Source organism: Marmota marmota, unplaced genomic scaffold, assembly GCF_001458135.2.
Source record: "Marmota marmota marmota unplaced genomic scaffold, marMar, whole genome shotgun sequence".
In the NCBI taxonomy this organism is placed as follows: domain Eukaryota; kingdom Metazoa; phylum Chordata; class Mammalia; order Rodentia; family Sciuridae; genus Marmota; species Marmota marmota.
In genome coordinates this window covers 3,852,094-3,869,139 of record NW_026000136.1, presented here as the reverse complement: position 1 = coordinate 3,869,139, position 17,046 = coordinate 3,852,094, and the positions used below count along the sequence as shown (strand labels likewise).

The 17,046-nt window shown below is 48.1% G+C and overlaps 1 protein-coding gene across 4 annotated transcripts in view; it reads right to left on the bottom strand.

The window, feature by feature from the left end:
- Sdk1 (sidekick cell adhesion molecule 1) overlaps positions 1-17,046 on the bottom strand; it is a 521,957-nt gene that overhangs the window by 117,922 nt on the left and 386,989 nt on the right. For all 4 annotated transcript variants that reach the window (XM_048785279.1, XM_048785280.1, XM_048785281.1 and 1 more), the window contains 3 exons: positions 6,912-7,021; positions 5,143-5,293; positions 4,321-4,558 (listed from right to left, as the gene is read on the bottom strand). In XM_048785279.1, coding sequence (XP_048641236.1) covers positions 4,321-4,558; positions 5,143-5,293; positions 6,912-7,021 — 499 coding nt within the window. The remainder of the gene's footprint in view (positions 1-4,320; positions 4,559-5,142; positions 5,294-6,911; positions 7,022-17,046) is intronic.

Here is a 17,046-nt window from a genome sequence, read left to right as displayed (position 1 = left end):
TATTCTAGAATTCACCTATTTCGAGTGTACAATTCAGTGTTTTTAGTGTATTCAGAATTGTGCAACCATTACCATAAGGAACTTTAGTTTTCATTACCCCCCAAAGGAACCCTATACCCATTACAAATTGCCCCATTCCACAGGCCCTTCCTCAGGCTTAGGCAACCAGAAATCTACTCTCTGGTTCTGTATATTTGTCTATGTTAGACATGTCATATAAATGAAGTCATACAGTATATGATATTTTGTGTCTGGCTTCTTTCACTTAGTATGATATTTTCAAGGTTCATCTACCAGATTGTATCATATTATGTACCAGAATTTCACTCCTTTTTATTGCTAAATTATCCTTTGTATGGATAAATCATATTTTACTTATCTATTTGTCAACTGATGAACATTTGGTTCTTCCTGCTTTTTTGGTTATTATAATGAATGCTGCTATGAACATTCATGGTCAAATTTTTATGTAGACAAACCTTTTCAGTCTTCTTGGGTATATACCTAGGAGTGGAATAGCTGTGTAATATGGTAATATTATGTTGACTCTTTTGAGGAGCATCAGTTGTTTTCTGAAGTCACTTGCATCATTTTGCATTGAATCACCAAACTGTAAGGGTTCCAGTTTCTTCACATCTCACCAATACCTGCTATTGTCCATCTTTTGAAATAATTTTAGCTATTTTAGTATATGAAGTGATACCTCATTATGGTTTGATTTGCATTTCCTTACTGACTAATGGTGTTGAGCATCTTTTCATGTGCTTATTGGCCATTTGTCTATCTCCTGTGGAGAAATGTCTACTCAGACATTTGCCCAGTTAATTGGATCATTTATCTTTTTACTGTGAAGTAAGAGATCTTTATATATTCTAGAAACAAACTTCTTGTCAGATATATGATTTGAAAATGTTTTCTTCCTTTTTTTTTTGCATTTTGTGTATAAAATTCTTTGAAGCACAAAAGTTCTCACTCTGATGAGACCCAATTTACCTATTTTTTTTTCTTTCATTGCTTGTACTTTTGGTTTCTGGGACCAAAGTCTACATTAATTTCTCTTCTGGGAGTTTCTGGGTCCCTCATAAGAGCCTGAATCTGAGTGAGGCACAGGCCTAGTCATTTTCCCCATCCACGGTCTAGGTGGACACAAGTGAAACTCTGTGGGCAGACACTTTTAACCTTAATATGGAAGAGCCGCATCCTCACACAGGAGCTTAGGTCCCAACTCCCATTTCTGCAGGCTCACCTTCCTGCTCCTTCATGTGCATCAAACCCTGAGTCCTCACAATGCCAGGATGGATCCAGCCCACTGCGTAGCACTTGCTGCTTGGTTTTCAGTTCCCTTTATGCTGCTGACACCTGGAGATTTCACTGTTTGTCTTCTGAGCATACCATTAATTTTAAAATTGTAAAAATTTCTATTTTATCCACAATTTTATAGTTGGGTATAGCAAAAGATTTTTTTAAAAAATATTTTATTTTGGCTCAGAGTGTGTGGCTCAGTGGCAGAGCGGTTGCCTAGCAGATATGAGGCCCTGGGTTCAATCTCCAGCACCACACACACACACACACACACACACACTATTGTTCTTCCTGTTACTGGATTTAGAACTAGCCCTTAAATTTTCTCAAATTCTCTACTTTGTTACAAAGACTCAGAAGTTGAAGATAATATAGCTTTCTAAAAATCCACTTGCTCAGTCACAAGCCAAGCATCCGTGTGTCTCAATCTCTTCTAATATAATAAAACCTAGTCTGAACAAAGCCCAGACTTGCTTCAGCAAGATCCTCTCTCCCAGTCCCCTGGGGACATGCCAGTCAGCATGACAGCAAGCCCTCAGTGGCTCCATTAGCAGGTTCTGGGTTCACATTGCACGAGGAGAAGATTCCTGCCTGACAACAATTCTCTGTCTCCCTGCTCCTGTTTAAATTCTTCCACCTGCCCCAACTGTCCCCTGACTGGGCCCCCAGAAAATGAGGAGGAAATAAAGTCACGAACCTCATGAAATCTTTAGCTTGGAGTTTGTGACTGAGAGTGGACCAAAGTCAGGGAGGGCCCTGGGAACCCAGTGCAATCCAGGTAACAGCAATGTCAATTTAGACCTACACGGTGTCTGTGGTTTGAGGAATGAGCAAAGGAGATGAGAAGATGCTTCTCAGTGCCTCTCAGAGCTTCCACAGCCCGACTCATGCAGGAAGTGGTGCCTACAGATACACTGTATACCCCAAGCAGTCTGTGCTGCCACCCCTGGCCACCTGGAGGGCCAAGGGCCAGTTCTGTGACACACCTAAAGCTGTGACTGCACACACAGGGCCCTAGCTGGCACTGGGTAATCAGGCAGTAGAGGAAGCCAAGGGGCCCATGGCCAGCAGGCTCAGCAGACCTCGTCTTCCTGTCAAAGCTGACCCCTCCTTACCAGCTTCTCTCAGGCCTCACTGCAAGCCTTGCACGGTCTTCCCTGGCCTCCAGTCCCTCTTGGAGCTCAGGCAGGCCACTGCTAGGGCCACAGCACCCGTCCCCTTCTCCTTCCTGCCCTCCCTGGCCTCAAGGATGGCTGCCTCTAGAGCCACACGCAACTTGTACTTGGCCTTCCTAACTTGTTCTTCTATATATTTTCCATCACATTCATGCTGAATTCTAATTTCCTCCTAAGGTGTTTTTCAACATTAAAAACTTCATTAATTAATTTTGCTACTTGAAACTGCCCGGGGAGGCCCTCCTCCCATGGTGTCTTAGTGTGGGGATAGGAGCAGAGGGTTCTCGTGGGGAGAGGAGCCCCTGGGTGTTTTCAAGCACTCCAGGTAGAAACAGCTGCTGCAGGTACCCTGCCTGTCGACTCCCTCTTGACCCTTCTCAGGTTCTAGGGTGACTCCCTGATGTGTCCCTGGGAGCCTTAAGGAAAGGAGACTCACACTGGGCTCAGGGAACAGCAAGGCCCTGATAGAGTTGAGGTGGGAGAGTAGAAGTGCTTTCACTTAATGTAGTCAGTGGAGAGGAGGCAAAGAGAAGGAATAATAAGCAAAATGCAGGGGGACTTCCTGGGGAAGGAGTGGAGGGCCTCGGTCTTCACCTCCGACCCCTGAGCCAGGTCCCTGCCTCCACCTGTCACATTTTCCCCTCATCTGGTGTGGACACAGGCAGGGTTTATTTTAAGAACTATTTTTTTAAGAGAGAGAGAGAGAGAGAGAGAGAGAGAGAGAGAGAGAGAGAGAGAGAGTTTTTTAATATTTATTTTTCACTTTTCGGTGGACACAGCATCTTTATTTTATTTTTATGTGGTGCTGAGGATCAAACCCAGCGCCTCGCGCATGCCACATTACCGCTTGAGCCACATCCCCAGCCCAGAACTATTTTTAATAGCCTTGGTGAGCCTAGAATTAGCAGCTGCTGGATGTGCTGAGTCCTTGCCAGAACATACAGGGCAGCTCGCTCCTCCCTGTCCAGGGCCACACCTCACCCATGTGGCCTGGGTGGAGGCCAGTCCATGTCAGGTGTCTCTGAAAACTGTGCTGCACTCTTCCCTTTGTGCTTCTAAAACTATGATGAGGCTAGGAGGGTCATCCAGATTTTGAGACATGACCATCCACAAAGCCTAGAGGATCGGGGGACAGCTCATTATCAGCACAAAGCAGCAGGGACTCTCAGTGTTGACCAAAAACTCTTGTTCTTTTCCTCCTAGCAGTTAGCAGTACCCATGACCAAGACTGATGGAGATGAACAGAGCAAAGGGCTGTTTCTACACAGGTTTTCAGAGGAGGCATGCCTGCTCTTTGCTCTTTCTCCTCCCTCTGGTAACTGGGAGCAGAGGGTGATTAGCCCCATGGGACAGCAGAGCCTGGGCCCTTTAATTACCTCATGAAGAAAGCTATGCACCAAATAGGGACAGCCACTTAGCCTGCAGTCACAGTGAGAAATCAGCTATAGCACTGAAGCAACTGGCCTTCAGGGTCTACTTGTTACTGCAGCTACACCTCAGAACACACTACCTACATTCTTCCCAAACAGGGGGTCCTGAACACCTTGTAGTTAAAGATTCCCTATCAGATCTTCACATGCTCTCACTTTTCATCAGTATAGGGAAAATGATCCCTAACTTAAAAAAATGAAAGTATGAGTCCAGCCCCTGCTAGGTTCAACATCAACCTCAAAGGAGTGGCACTAGGCCTAAAGTTTCACTTAAATTCCTTTTGGAGCATGCCAACACAGACACAAGAAGGACAAACCAGAGAGGTGCCATTTACTTGGGACTTAGAGACTCACCAGGTCCCACCTCTAGTGAGTGGGCCACATCTCTAGGGCCCGCCTTGTCCTCTTCTCACCTGATTCCCGAGTCCGTCCCCGCACCAGCTCACTCCAGGGCCCGGCCCCGATGGCGTTGAAAGCCTGCATCTGCAGCTCGTACTCCGTCCACTCCTCCAGCTCCTCAATGGTGAGCTCCCTCTCTAGCCGGTCGTTGATGACTTGGGCCAGTGCCGAAGATGGGAGGTCGGAGCGCCAGTACTTCACCCTGTAGCCCACGGACTCGGGGTTCCCATTGTACTGGGAATCAGGCAGAGGCTGGCAATGAAGGGCAGTCTGTGACAAGCTGACACTTTAAAACCATTGTTTTACAAGATGTCAAAGGATAGGCCTGAGTTATGAGGCTGGTTCCATGGAAAGCATGGGGGGAAGATTCTTAGAACCACCTATTTTTCCCTAAAACTTTTCTTTTTTAATTAAATGAAACCCTGTCAGTAACTTTGGTTGGACATGATTTCTTTTAATACATTTTGGCTTAATTTTGTGGGGAAATGTTCTGATTAAACATCAGGCTGGCCCTCTAACAAATACTGAGTATTGGTTCCATGTTGACAGAAGCTTAAAGACTTATAGGTCCAGCATGGAGTGCCATCCACATTCCTGCCCTGAAGAGCAGCCCCGTTTCAAGAAAAGAGTGAACAACGCTAGTGATTAATGAGACAGCCGAGGCGGGTCTGTGATCCTACACTAATTGGAAAGTATAATGCCATTGGGCTTAAGGATGGATCAGTCTTGACAAGGAAGAAGGCCTGACTAAGGACTGTGCTAAGCTCCGGATCCCAGGCCTGCCTCAGCCTCCTGGGGCACCGTCCTGCATCCTCCCCTTCCCAGCTCCCACTTACCACCCAGCGCAGCCGCAGGCTGGTCTCACTAGCGGTTCGGACAGTGATGCTGGTTGGAGCCACATCGGGTGGGGCCTGCAGGGTCTGGATGACCCGGGATGACTGGCTGAAGGGACTTGAACCAACGATATTCACTTGTCTCATTCGAAATCTGGAGGGAAAATCAGGGATCAGAGTTATTCCACAGTAAAAGGTAATAAAACCCTCTTGGCTGCTCTCAGGGAGGCTCAGGGTATGTCCACCTGTTCAGAAAGGCCATTGCTCGGGGACACACTCTTCCCACCTGGTTTCATTAAAAATGCAAATTACATATAGGGACCGCTTTCTGAAAAGCCTTCAAAGACTGCTCTCTTGTGAGTCAAGGAGGTTAAATTTTGAGTGATACAGCGGGATGGGTAGAGGGCCAGAATCCAATCAGCTGCATTGGCTGATTCAAGTTTAGGGTAAACTTGATAGTTAAGATTCAAGGGACTACTGGACAGAACAGAGTGTCACACTGTTGCTACCAGATGGCAGTTTTGAAAGTCCAGTGTTGTTTTAATGTCTAAGGGTACTCTGTACCCCACTTTCTATTGGTTCAGGAGGAGGGTGGTGGCCCGGAATCTACACCCTGGCACTTTAACCACGTGCTGTGAGCCTTTTGGTAAACCAGGCCAAAACTTCCTTATCTGCAAAGCCAGGTGGAGTCGGAAGTCCTTCGAGGTTCACCTTAATGCTTTCAGACCTGTCTGTTCTTTATCTGCATGTATAATTATTTGAACTGAATTTACATACAATGAATCCCCTAAACTCTCATGCACATGTTTATTACTGTGGTTCCCTAAATTTATGCGAATTGAAAATGTGGACACAGATTATAATCATAGTTTCTGACCTTTGGAATAATTACAAAGATTCAGCTAATTTCACATACCAAGTCTTATAAGCTAAATGTTTGTCTCTAAAAAACGAGTGTACTGTGCCTTGATTCATCTGCTCTAAGCTTAGGAGGGATGTTAAAATGAATAGATGTTAAGATGTATCTCTCATTAGGATTTTTTTAAATGCTAACTTTGGTATTGTACTAAAAAAATGTTCTTCATGAAGATGTAATTTCACCTTTTACTCCCTGAATTAGTAATTCTTATTCTTTCATTCCCTGATCTCAAGAAATGTATCCATCCTGGCAGAACAATGACATTATCAAACTCAACATCTGGTGATAACTGGAAATTTCATCTCTTTCAACGATCTTACGGGAAGTTATAACATCACTAACAGCTCATGATCGCTCTGCCCTCTGTATGGCCAAGGATTTACTGCGGATAAGTTTGGGGATCAAGAAGCAAAAGGTGAAATGGCATGTTAAGTGCTTGATTAGTGAGACTAGCAGCTCTTGGGTCCCGGAAGAGGGTGGCAGAGGGATGCTCCTAGGACATCTGTTTGGTTTGCACATAACATGTGAACAGTCCCAAGGGGCCTTAGAGCTCTGTGAAGAAAGTTGTCACATCTTTGTGGCCCATGGCCCCCGGCTGTCACACTGAATCAGTGAATCCTTTTGTAGAGCATTGTCTGGCCAGCACTGGTGGACAGACACAGCCACTCTAACACCAGAGTTATTCCCCTTGTGTCTTTCCTGCTTCTCAGGGTTTTGATTTACAGTTTATTGCTACTTGGAAACTTTTGATTTACATATATCACTGGGTTTTTTTTGGTGACAGAAGCCACTGGCTTGAGATGATGATGTGTCCTCCAGCCGGAGGTTATCAGCTGTCACCTGCTGTCCTCACCTGTAGTGGGTGTAGGGCGTGAGGTTTGGGATTTCCAGTGTCTGGGCATCGGGCTCATTCTCCTCCTCATAGAGGCTCACCCACTCCTCCTCATCACCGATGGCTCCAACCTGTGGAAAGGGATCCTGAGATCAGCTGGGCAAGCCACAGGGACTGAGGCTGCCCGGATGCTGTGTGCACCTGCTGTGTGTGTGTCGGGGACTAGGCAGAGCACCATGTCCTCTGTCCCTGGGATAAGCTGGTCCTGCACACACCATCTTGTGCCCTGGAGGTATAAGTTCTTGGCATTCCCACTCCAGTCTGGGTGGGTCTTAGTACAAAGCTCACAGTCAAGATTGGCCTCAGGAGGGTGTGGCCTGAGGTGGAACCTCTGAGGCTTAGAGACCACTGGTGATGGAGAAGACACATCTTATCCTTCCTCCCATTTGACAGGTGAGGCCTCAAAGGCCCTGAGAGAAAGTCCCAGGCAGGATGCTACAGTGGGCAGTGACAGAGCCACGGGCACAGGTGGTCTCAAGGTCCAGAGCTGTTTCCTCTGCAGGCTGACCCAGGGGGTTTAGTCTCTCTCCTCATCCACTTGACCCTTTCCACCCCAGACATATACCACAAAGACTCCAGTGCTGGCCCTGGAGTAAGGAACATCCTCCACAGAGCAGGATGGAGCTTCTGCCCTGAGAGCAGACCTGGAGTGCCTCCCCTTCAAGATTCAAAACAATGGCCTCAGAACAGAGCTGATAGGAAGAGCCAACCCCTGTACACAGATGTCCTTTCCCAGGACTGCCAATGAGGCCCACGGGGTGCCTCCAAGTTGCCCCATCATGCACCTCTGTGGAGCCCTGGTTCCCACTCTGTGGTCTGTCTTGCTGGTTTTCATCCCTAAATGAGCCCCACATCCCATTGGCTCACTCAGGTGGCACTGTCATTTCCTGTGACCTGCCCTAGCCTGACCCTGCCACGCTCTTACTCTTGTCTCCTTTCTGTAGATGTGGCCTTTCCTTCTGCCCACCAGATCTAACACATACTTCCTTGCACCTTGCCGATGCTTCAGGGGCCTGAGAGCCAGGGAGCACAGGGGAGACACTGTGATTCCTTTGTGCAGATTTCTTCATCCCTGCTGCAGGCCAGGCCTTGTACGACTGTGTGGTCCTGGGGACCCAGGGGACTCATACAGAGGGCAGGCTGTGAGCATAGAGGGGGCATGAGGCCAAACAAACTGCCCAGCTGGGATCAGCCAGCACCCTGGCATTTAACACTTCATAAGTGACTTAAACGACAGGAGAGGAGTGGTGCTCATTAAGTTTGCAGAGGAAAGCAAGCTGGCAGGTGGCCAGCTTGCGAAGAATGGCCTGAGGATTTAAAACGACCTTGGTCTAGTGCAGAAATGGACACAAAGGACGAGGAGGGGATGGGAAACAGAGCACTGGCAGTGTGTTTCCTGAAGAAGATGAAAAGCAAATCACAGAGCTCTAAACACTCTCGATTACAAACATGAAAGTAGTTGGCGGCTCCTCAAAGCACTGAACACAGAGGACCATGGGACCCAGCATTTCCACGTCTAGCACACTTGCAGAAGTGGCAAACTCCTGCACATACATGTTCACTGCACAGCGTTCACCACAGCCAAAGGTGGAAACCATGGGTGAACAGTGCTGGTCCATCCTGTCCACACAAGGGAACACTGGGGCCACGCAGGGGGACAGCACACTGATGCAGGCCATCATGCAGACTGCCCTCAAAAACATTCTGCTGAGGCAAAGAGGCCAGACCCCCAATTTGACACCCTGTAAGATTCTACTTTATGAACTACCCAGAGCCCACCACCTTACAGAGATGGAAGGCAGAGTGGTGGCTGCCAGGGCCCAGGAGAGAAAGGGGGGCGTGACCACTGGTGGGGGCAGGGCCTTCATCTGGGGCGATGCAAAGGTTTTGAACTAGATAGAGGAGGGGGGTGCACAACACTGCAGATCTACTAACTAGGAAATTGTACTCTTTAAGGTGGGTAATTTTATGTTATATGAATTTCACCTCAATTAAAAAAGAAACATTAAAATGAAATGTGGGATTCTGTCCAAAAACACTCGGTGGGGAAAGAGCTAGAGGTCAGAGGTGAAATGGGTAGTCTCGGATTCTGGGAAGCAGGAAGGAAACTGAAATGGGAAGAGTGATGAGAAGAGAGGGTGCAGGCTGCACCACTGCAGGAGGAGGGGCAGGGCCTGTGCACCACCAGGGCCAGTCTCTGCACTTTGGTCTCCAAGGTAGACCACTGGGTGGACCACCCAGGCTCTATAGCAGGGCTGGGTGGGTGAAGGGGTGCTCTGGGCTCTTTATTTCCTGGCTTCTCTGTACTTGCATGGGGGGAAGCAGGCGCATGGCAAGTTCAATCCATCCTCTGAGTCCCCAGGTGTGTCTGGCTATTTGCATGGCAACTCTATTTCTCCACCCCTCCAGTCCCTCCCTTTCAACCTCTCCCTGCAAAGAAGGTTGGGGTCCTGGGTGTCAAGGCTCTGGCAAGCACTCCCTGCCTTCCTGCTCCTGCCTCGCTATCACCATGCTTGATTCTGCCTGTCAGTATCACTGGCTCTTGATCCATTCACCCAGGGATCTGACCCTGGGGACATTTCCTAGCCTATTTAGGAATTAAGTGATCACATGTTCTCTTGGCCATGTGGGTTACCGCAGGGTCAGTGCTGGTCAGAGCAGCAGCCCTGACATTCTAAGCCTTTCCACTCACAGGAACAAGAGGAATGGAAGAGAACTGTCAAGACTTGAGATGCTACCCAAAACGGTGGCTGCTCTTCCAGCAGGGGGCTGCCACTCCTCTACAAAGATGAGTTAGCACAGTGGGAGGCTAGGAAATGATCCTCAGTCTTCGCCAGCATGACAGTCCTGGAGGAGAGGAAAGGGGTCTTCCAGTCTGAGACCTTATTGCCATTATCCCATAGTTTCTGAACTGCTGGCTAGGGAGGGAATCAACTGTAGAGTTTTGCTGAGCATGAGCTACAATTTCAGGGTGAGGACCAGATGGAGTGGGACAACATGGAATGGCTGAGGCTTGATCCAAGGTCAAATGTCTCTGCCCTTCCATCTCGCTCAGTCTCCCTTTTCCTAAGTCAATTTGGATGGAGGCCAGGCTATTGGCAAGCCCAGGTGGTGCCACCTGGCTCTGCATTCTGCCTGCCACACTGCCTGCCATCCATCCTACCTACCTCTGATGGTGCTGCTCTTGTGAAAGCAGTGACTGGAAAAACACAACCCCTGCAAGTACAGGTTGTGTGGGGGGAATTACCTTGCTCATCAATGAGGGAACAGGCAGGATTGTAAAACAGGTTTGGAGGAGAATACAAGGGTGATTGTATGTAGAGTCAGTGGAAGAAAGAAGGCCCAAATAAGACACTCAAGTTAGAAATAAAACTGGCTACAGAGCAATACAACTGTAACCTCTGGCTTAGCTACTTCTAATCTTTACAAGTTGTCTTCTAGCATCACAGAGCCTGGGCTAGTGAGTCAAACACAGTTGTATTCCATAAGGCAGAGGACTTGTGGGCAGTTTATCAAACAAGGTTCCACTAAGTCAGGAAACTCTGGACCATGGGCCAGAGTCAGCCCACTCTCTGCTTTCGCTAATAAAGTTTTATTGGAACATAGCCATGCTCACTGGTGTGTGTGTTGTTGATGGCTGCTTTCATGACTCCACAGCAGCTGCATAGTTACAATAGAGTCCATCTGGACAGGAAGCTGAAAAGATTTACTACCTGGCCCTTCATAGAGAAAGTGCCAATCCCTGCTCAAGAGCACCACCCAAAGGGCATGAGGTAAACAAGCCCTGGGTCACTTCCCCATCTTCTGGTCAGGTTGGTGCAGTCCCTTGCTGCTCATGCAGGTGCGGGGTCTTACTCCTCACCGTGTCCCCAGCATCTCCCCCACGCCCCACCTCAACTCTGTGCTCAGCCCTGTTTCTTTATCAGTATTGAAAATGGGTTGTCCACCATGGAGCTCCAAAAGCAAATTATTACCCAAAATATCCCTTTACTTGTAGACCTCTGGGGGATACAACTTATATTTCCATAATAAAAGGTTTACATCTTTATCTGAAGAGACCAGGATTCTTCAATCCTTGCTGGCCTCCTCTGGCTTAATAGTTAGACTTCAAGACTATAGTAACAGAGAATTCCAGAAGTAACTGGCCACTCACTGACAATGTGCTGGACACAGAGTGAGACAGAGCTCTTTAAAGATAAAACAAATTGAAGCTCCCATGGGGAAGCTGGGATTTTGAAAGGTTTCTCCCCCTTCTTCTTTTAAAGCTAAGAAACAGCACTTTATAATACTTATTACAAAAGCAGAAATGCCACACATTTCAAATGCTGCCCAGTAGGGGGCCAGTCCTTTGGAGCCATTAAGGAGGAGCACGTGGTATCCCCTAAAGCCACAGGAGTCCATGCCCTGCCATGTTGCACCAGGAGGACTGATGGCTTGCCTGCTCCCATGTCTAGCCTGTGTTTGGCACCAACTAACCAGGAGGCTGGGCCCCTCTGGACATGTGCATTCATTGAATAACCAGGGGTTCCGACCTGTCAACTCCTGCTAAGAGACTTTTTCTATCAGAACTCAGGCATTGCACCAGGAAAGCTGCTAAGCTCAGCTGGGCCTCAGAAAGTCTCAGGGAGACCTTGTGGCCTAGGAAAGACCTCGAATGCACCTGCCAGGTGCCAGGGTTCAGTGGCTACTCAGAGGACACTCATTAATCTCTCCAATAGATGATCCTGCAGATGGAAAGGAAGCACACAGGACTGCAGCAGATGGGAGGAGGATGGAAGGGGAGAGAAAGCAGCTCTCTCTTCATTCAGAGCTAAGGAGAGGGGAAGACTCCCTAGCTTCTTCCATGGAAACCTGCCAACCCAGTGCATCCTGCTTGGTTAAAACTCTGCTGTCAGCAGGAAAACTTGCATGTCTAGCAACTTGCACAGATACCCAGTACTCTCTTGTTCTGAGTGGAGTTCCCTTGCGCACAAGTCAAATGAAACTTCCCCAAAGGAGGCATGCTGGAGGGCACAGGGCAGATGGACAGATAGGGGTTTCTGCACACATGCTTCTGGCAAGGACACAGTTCAACCAGGGAGGGACTTGAGGCCTGTGAGATCCATAGGCCAGTTCCCCAGACAGATCCAGAGAGCAGCACACTGATGAGCTTTTGAGGGGATCTCCTAAGCCCTCGACTGACCCTAGCTGGTGCATGGTTCCAAACAGGCCCCAAACTGATTCCCCTTCCCTTGCCTCCCATTTGCTATTTTTCTAGGTTTTTGTTTGTTTTTGCTTTTTGTTTTTATTATTTCATATTTCTAACTTCAGAAGAAGGAAATGGCTGCCTGGTTCATGTTCCTTCCTCCCTCCAACTTCCCAGTGGTTTCTCCTGATTACTCCTTTGCTGCCCCTTACACCCTAAAATGACATCCGTCTTTGCCCTTCTCCTTTCTCTTGTGGTGATGGCCTCTTCCCAGTGGCCTCCAAAGTCCCTCTGCAAGGAATCCCTCTGAAGGGCTCTCCTGGGCTTACTCCACATGAGTGCAGGACCTGGGTTTTGAAGCTCTCAGCTTCATGCTGGCCTGTGTTGATGATCCAGCTCAGTAAATTAAAAAGAGAGTGTGATGTTGTCTTTGCTGCCTTATGACAAACCAATGGGTCAGGGCCACCTGACTGTTGGCCTCCCAGGTCCCCATGGTGCTAGAGGCTCTGGTGAATCAGAATCTCTTGTGACAGTTTGAAAACCACAGGTCTCAAGGGGCCTCTCATATGTGCATCTTGGAGGGCCACCTCCCACCATTCACTTGACACTGAAGGATGGGTCTCAGAATCCTCTGGGCTTCCATGATTATAGCTACACAAATGAGATGAATCCTAGGGTCTCTGCCTATGCAAACAGCTCAGAGTTGATCCCTCTGACTCAAGCTCTGCTCTGTGGTTCCCAGGGTCCAGACATACTCTTCTGGCCCAGGCTGCCTGAGTTCCACCCTGCTTAATTTTTGCTGTGTCTTACTTTGCTTGTTCAGGCTTCCACAACAAAAAACACAGGTTGAGTGGTGTACAAACAATGGGAATTCATTTTCTCCTAGTTCTGGAGACTGGAAGTCTGAGATGGGGATGTCAGCCTGATCAGGTTCCAATAAAAAGCCTCTCAGTTTGCATGTGGCCAAATTCTCCTTGAGTCCTATGTGGTAGAAAGAGGGTGAGAGCTCTCTGGGGTCCTTTTGATAAGGGCACTGATCTCATTCATAAGGGCTTCCCCCACGACCTAATCCTCCCCAAAGCCCCTCTCCTGAAATCCTCACCTCAAGGGAAGGCTTTGACAGAATTTATGGGACACAGATATCGAGTCCATACTGCCTGTCTTATCTCCCCTATGTCCCTAGGTTTTGGGAAAATCCGTTTACCATTGTCCGAATGTATCCATTCCCCTGACATGGCCTCTCCATTCCTTCCCTCAGCCTCCCTTAGGGTTCCAGCTTTCTCCTGGAGCCCACTCCTCACGAGTGGCTTCTCCTGGAGGTCACCTTGTACCCCAGGACAGTCCCTGCTTTGGATGCCCATGATGTACTCCAGTCAGAGCATCCTGGCATTGAATTTGAGCCCTATGGCCTTGGGACAGACCCAAGCCCTTCTCCCTGCAGCAAACCACCATTCAGTTCATGCTTGTCTCGCACATCGCCGGCTTCCCCGGCATCTGTCATGAATGCTGAGCAGCTGGTGTTGGCGTCTGCTCCATCTCCGGTTATATTCAACCTCTCGTGGGGCCTGAGGGATGTGATGGGGTGGGCCTTGGTGCTAACTTTCTCTAGTTCCAGAAGATGTCTGTTCTCTACCACATGGGATGTGGGACGCTGAGAGCTCAGCCTTCTTGTCCTTAAAGTAAGGATGACAGCAGTCATCCCCAAGTGCCATCAGAAGACCCTGAGGGTGAAGTGCCCAGGATCCACCGAGCTTAGGGACAGCCTAGCTTGGCAACCCTATGCAGTGTGGCGGTCCTATCTTCCCCTCGTGGTTGCAGAGCTCATGGAGCTGCGATGCTGCCGCTGCCTGGCACTGCAAGGGGGAGTCACACTGTGTATTGATAGCTTGGGGAAGACCCACATCCAAAATTCAAAGGATGGTTTATCCTGAATGTGTATTGCTTCTGCACCAAAAATTATAGGTCAAATCCTGCAAAGTCGGGGCTGCCTGCCTCTCCACTGGTCATCCTGGGCCTGGTTCCAGCCTCACCAGCCCCTGGGCTCCCCTCCTCTGCCTCCTGACAGAGGCAGCCCTCCTCTTGAGATCTGTGAGAAATAAAATGTCTTTTCAATGCCATTTGTTTTGGAACCTGTGGCCTCACCATACCAGAATAAGAATAAAATCCACATTTTAAAATAATAGGTGCTGTGCCATCTCCTCCCTCCAAGCATTCCTCCTCCCATTCTCTCTTCTGGGAACCCCTTCCTCCCCCTGGAACACCGCTCGCCCTCAAGGTGCAGCGTGAATTCCACCTCCTGCCTTTCCTGACTGCCTACTTCCCTCAGTGCCTCAGAGACCCCCCCACACACACACACTACCAGCAACACACCAGCATGAAGATCCTCACGAATCTCACGGTACCACTCATCAGATCACATTCAACCCTCCCTCCTGTCCTCTCCAAAAACATGTGAGTTTCTGTTGAGGGAACCAAGACTTTCCCACCTTAGGACTCCACAGTGTGACGCTCAAAACAATAAAACAGTAGGTGCTTAATAAACGTTTGCCGGATGAATGGATGAATGAATGAAACAAATATAAAACCTAATGACCAGAAAAATGAATCACAGGCAAATCTAAAAATCCAAGAAGAGACCTAGGATGAAAGGACCAGAGCACAGAGAAGTTCTCGAAAAGAACAGGGAAATATGACTCTCGTAAAATTTAATTTGGTTTGACAGTTGTGATTTATGAATACAATTGACCTGTTTCTCAGAAATGACATTTGTAGTGAAATGCTTCCCTTGGTCCTACTTGAGTTGTCACTTACGCTGCAGCATTTTCTTCTGCATAGTTTTAAGAGTCCCCTAACAGGACCTGAAAGGATCTGATAGACTAATGAACAAAAAGGCCACTTGAACCCACTCACCCCTACAGATTTCCCACGCTGGTCAAGGATATGAGAGAAGAGTCATTGTAATGGAGTGATTATGGACAATCTAGCAAACAATAAACATTTTGAAATATCTGAGTATGTATTTCATTGTCACCTGTCACCACAGCACTCAATACTTGTGCAGACACATCACACCAGAACAAAAGATGGAGCCTGTCTTGGCAAATTTGCCCAGATGACCGCAATATTATTGAAGGACCCATTAGAGCTGATGACAGCTATCCCATGCATATGCGACAGACTATTCAAAAATAATGCCAGTATTTTTCTTCCTATTATGAAAAAGAAATTCAACTACAGTTGGGTTTATTACAACTGCAATGCTGACAGATACTTATCAAAAGGCTACAACAGCCCTAACATCCCTTCACAAGAAGGCAAGAAAGAGATCTGATGGGTGATTAGAAATCCCCAGCTACAGATCTCAGAGTGAGGACACAAAATCATTTAGCCCAGGAACTCTGCAGGAGACCAAGGACACTACGGTTTCATTCTACTTCCAGAGGTAACAGGAGACCAGGTTGGCAGTGACAGAAGCAAAGAACTTGCTTTTAAAGGAGGGGTCACTCCCTTTAGTAGGCTGGGCTATTTCTGTCCCCAGGTGGCATTTGTGCAATGACCTACCTACATTCACAACAGGTATTTCCTGGCACCTTCCTCATGTGTACCAGGCCCTGGACTTTGGGTGGAGGCTACAGCCCGGATTTGCACAGCAAGGGCCTGTTCTCACTAAGCCGTTGTTTCTGGGAGGATTGGAAGTAACTACATCACAAATAAATATAGGAGGACATCTCTGAGACAAAATGGAGCCCTGGGAGAATCCCTTGGCCCCAATGGGTGAATTGAGAGCCAGGTCCAGCTGCATCACCACCTCTGGCCTGCTGTGGGTGGAGACAGGAATGGGCAAATTCTTCTGCAGAGATGGGCTGCCTCCCCTAGGGCCAGATGAAGCCCGGGAGCCCAGTGTGCTGGGTAGCAAGCCCTCTTGCCATTCTTGAAATTAATTTCTCTAGGAAAAGGAGACAAGAAGCAGTTGGATTTGACATTCTTCAAGCTGTGGGAACGTAATGGGTGGAACGCAAGTACCATCTTGACTCTCCACTGATATTTTGATATTTCAAGGTGCTTTCTGGCCCCAGGACTGTGGGGCTCTTCCTGGACTACAAATCCTTGGACTCATTGAGAACCTGACTCACCTTGGTTCGCTGACCACAAAGGCCTCCCACATTCCTCTAAGCTGTGTGAAGCTGGCCTTGCCTGGGCCCTGGTCTGAGACACTGGCCTTAATCCTGAGCCTGCCCTGGTGGTCTGCTCAGTCTTCCAGGCATTTCTACGGCTTGGCCCTGCATTAACTCTCCAGGCCTTTCCTCAGGAATGGAGTCTTCTCTCTATAGCCTTCTTTAAAAGTGCTTGCCTTATCTTCATTATTTTTATTGTTATGAGCTTCCATTTAGTAAGTGCCTAATATGTGTTAGTCTCAGGCTAAAGTTTTAAATGTATCCTTACTCTCCCAATTTTGTGATGAAGAAACTGGGGCTTGAAAATGTTTTCTTTTTTGCCTCAGCATGGCTGGTTCTCTAGGGCCCATTCCTCACCCAATGCTGACCAGTCAGCTCTGATGGGCCCTCCTGTCCCATCACAACCCTGTGCCAGGAGGGTGGTCCATTCCTAAAGTGCCTCGTGTGCTTTAATCACTGGCCTGACCCTCCCCTGGCCTTGCCCATGACCACAGAAATCCAAGAAGGTCCAATCAGTTCCATCCTGCAACAGAGATGCCCAGTTAAGACAGAAGGACAGAGGCTAGAGGACAGAGGCCCATGTGGGGATCTGAGCCTCTCAGTCTAAAGACTGAGGCATCTCAAAGCATCGACATTGCTCAACTTGCTATTTTTAACATTTCTACTGACCCTTAAGAGAATAAAACAACTTCAAACATAAATGTTCCTGACTTATGATGAGGTTAGTCCCAATAAG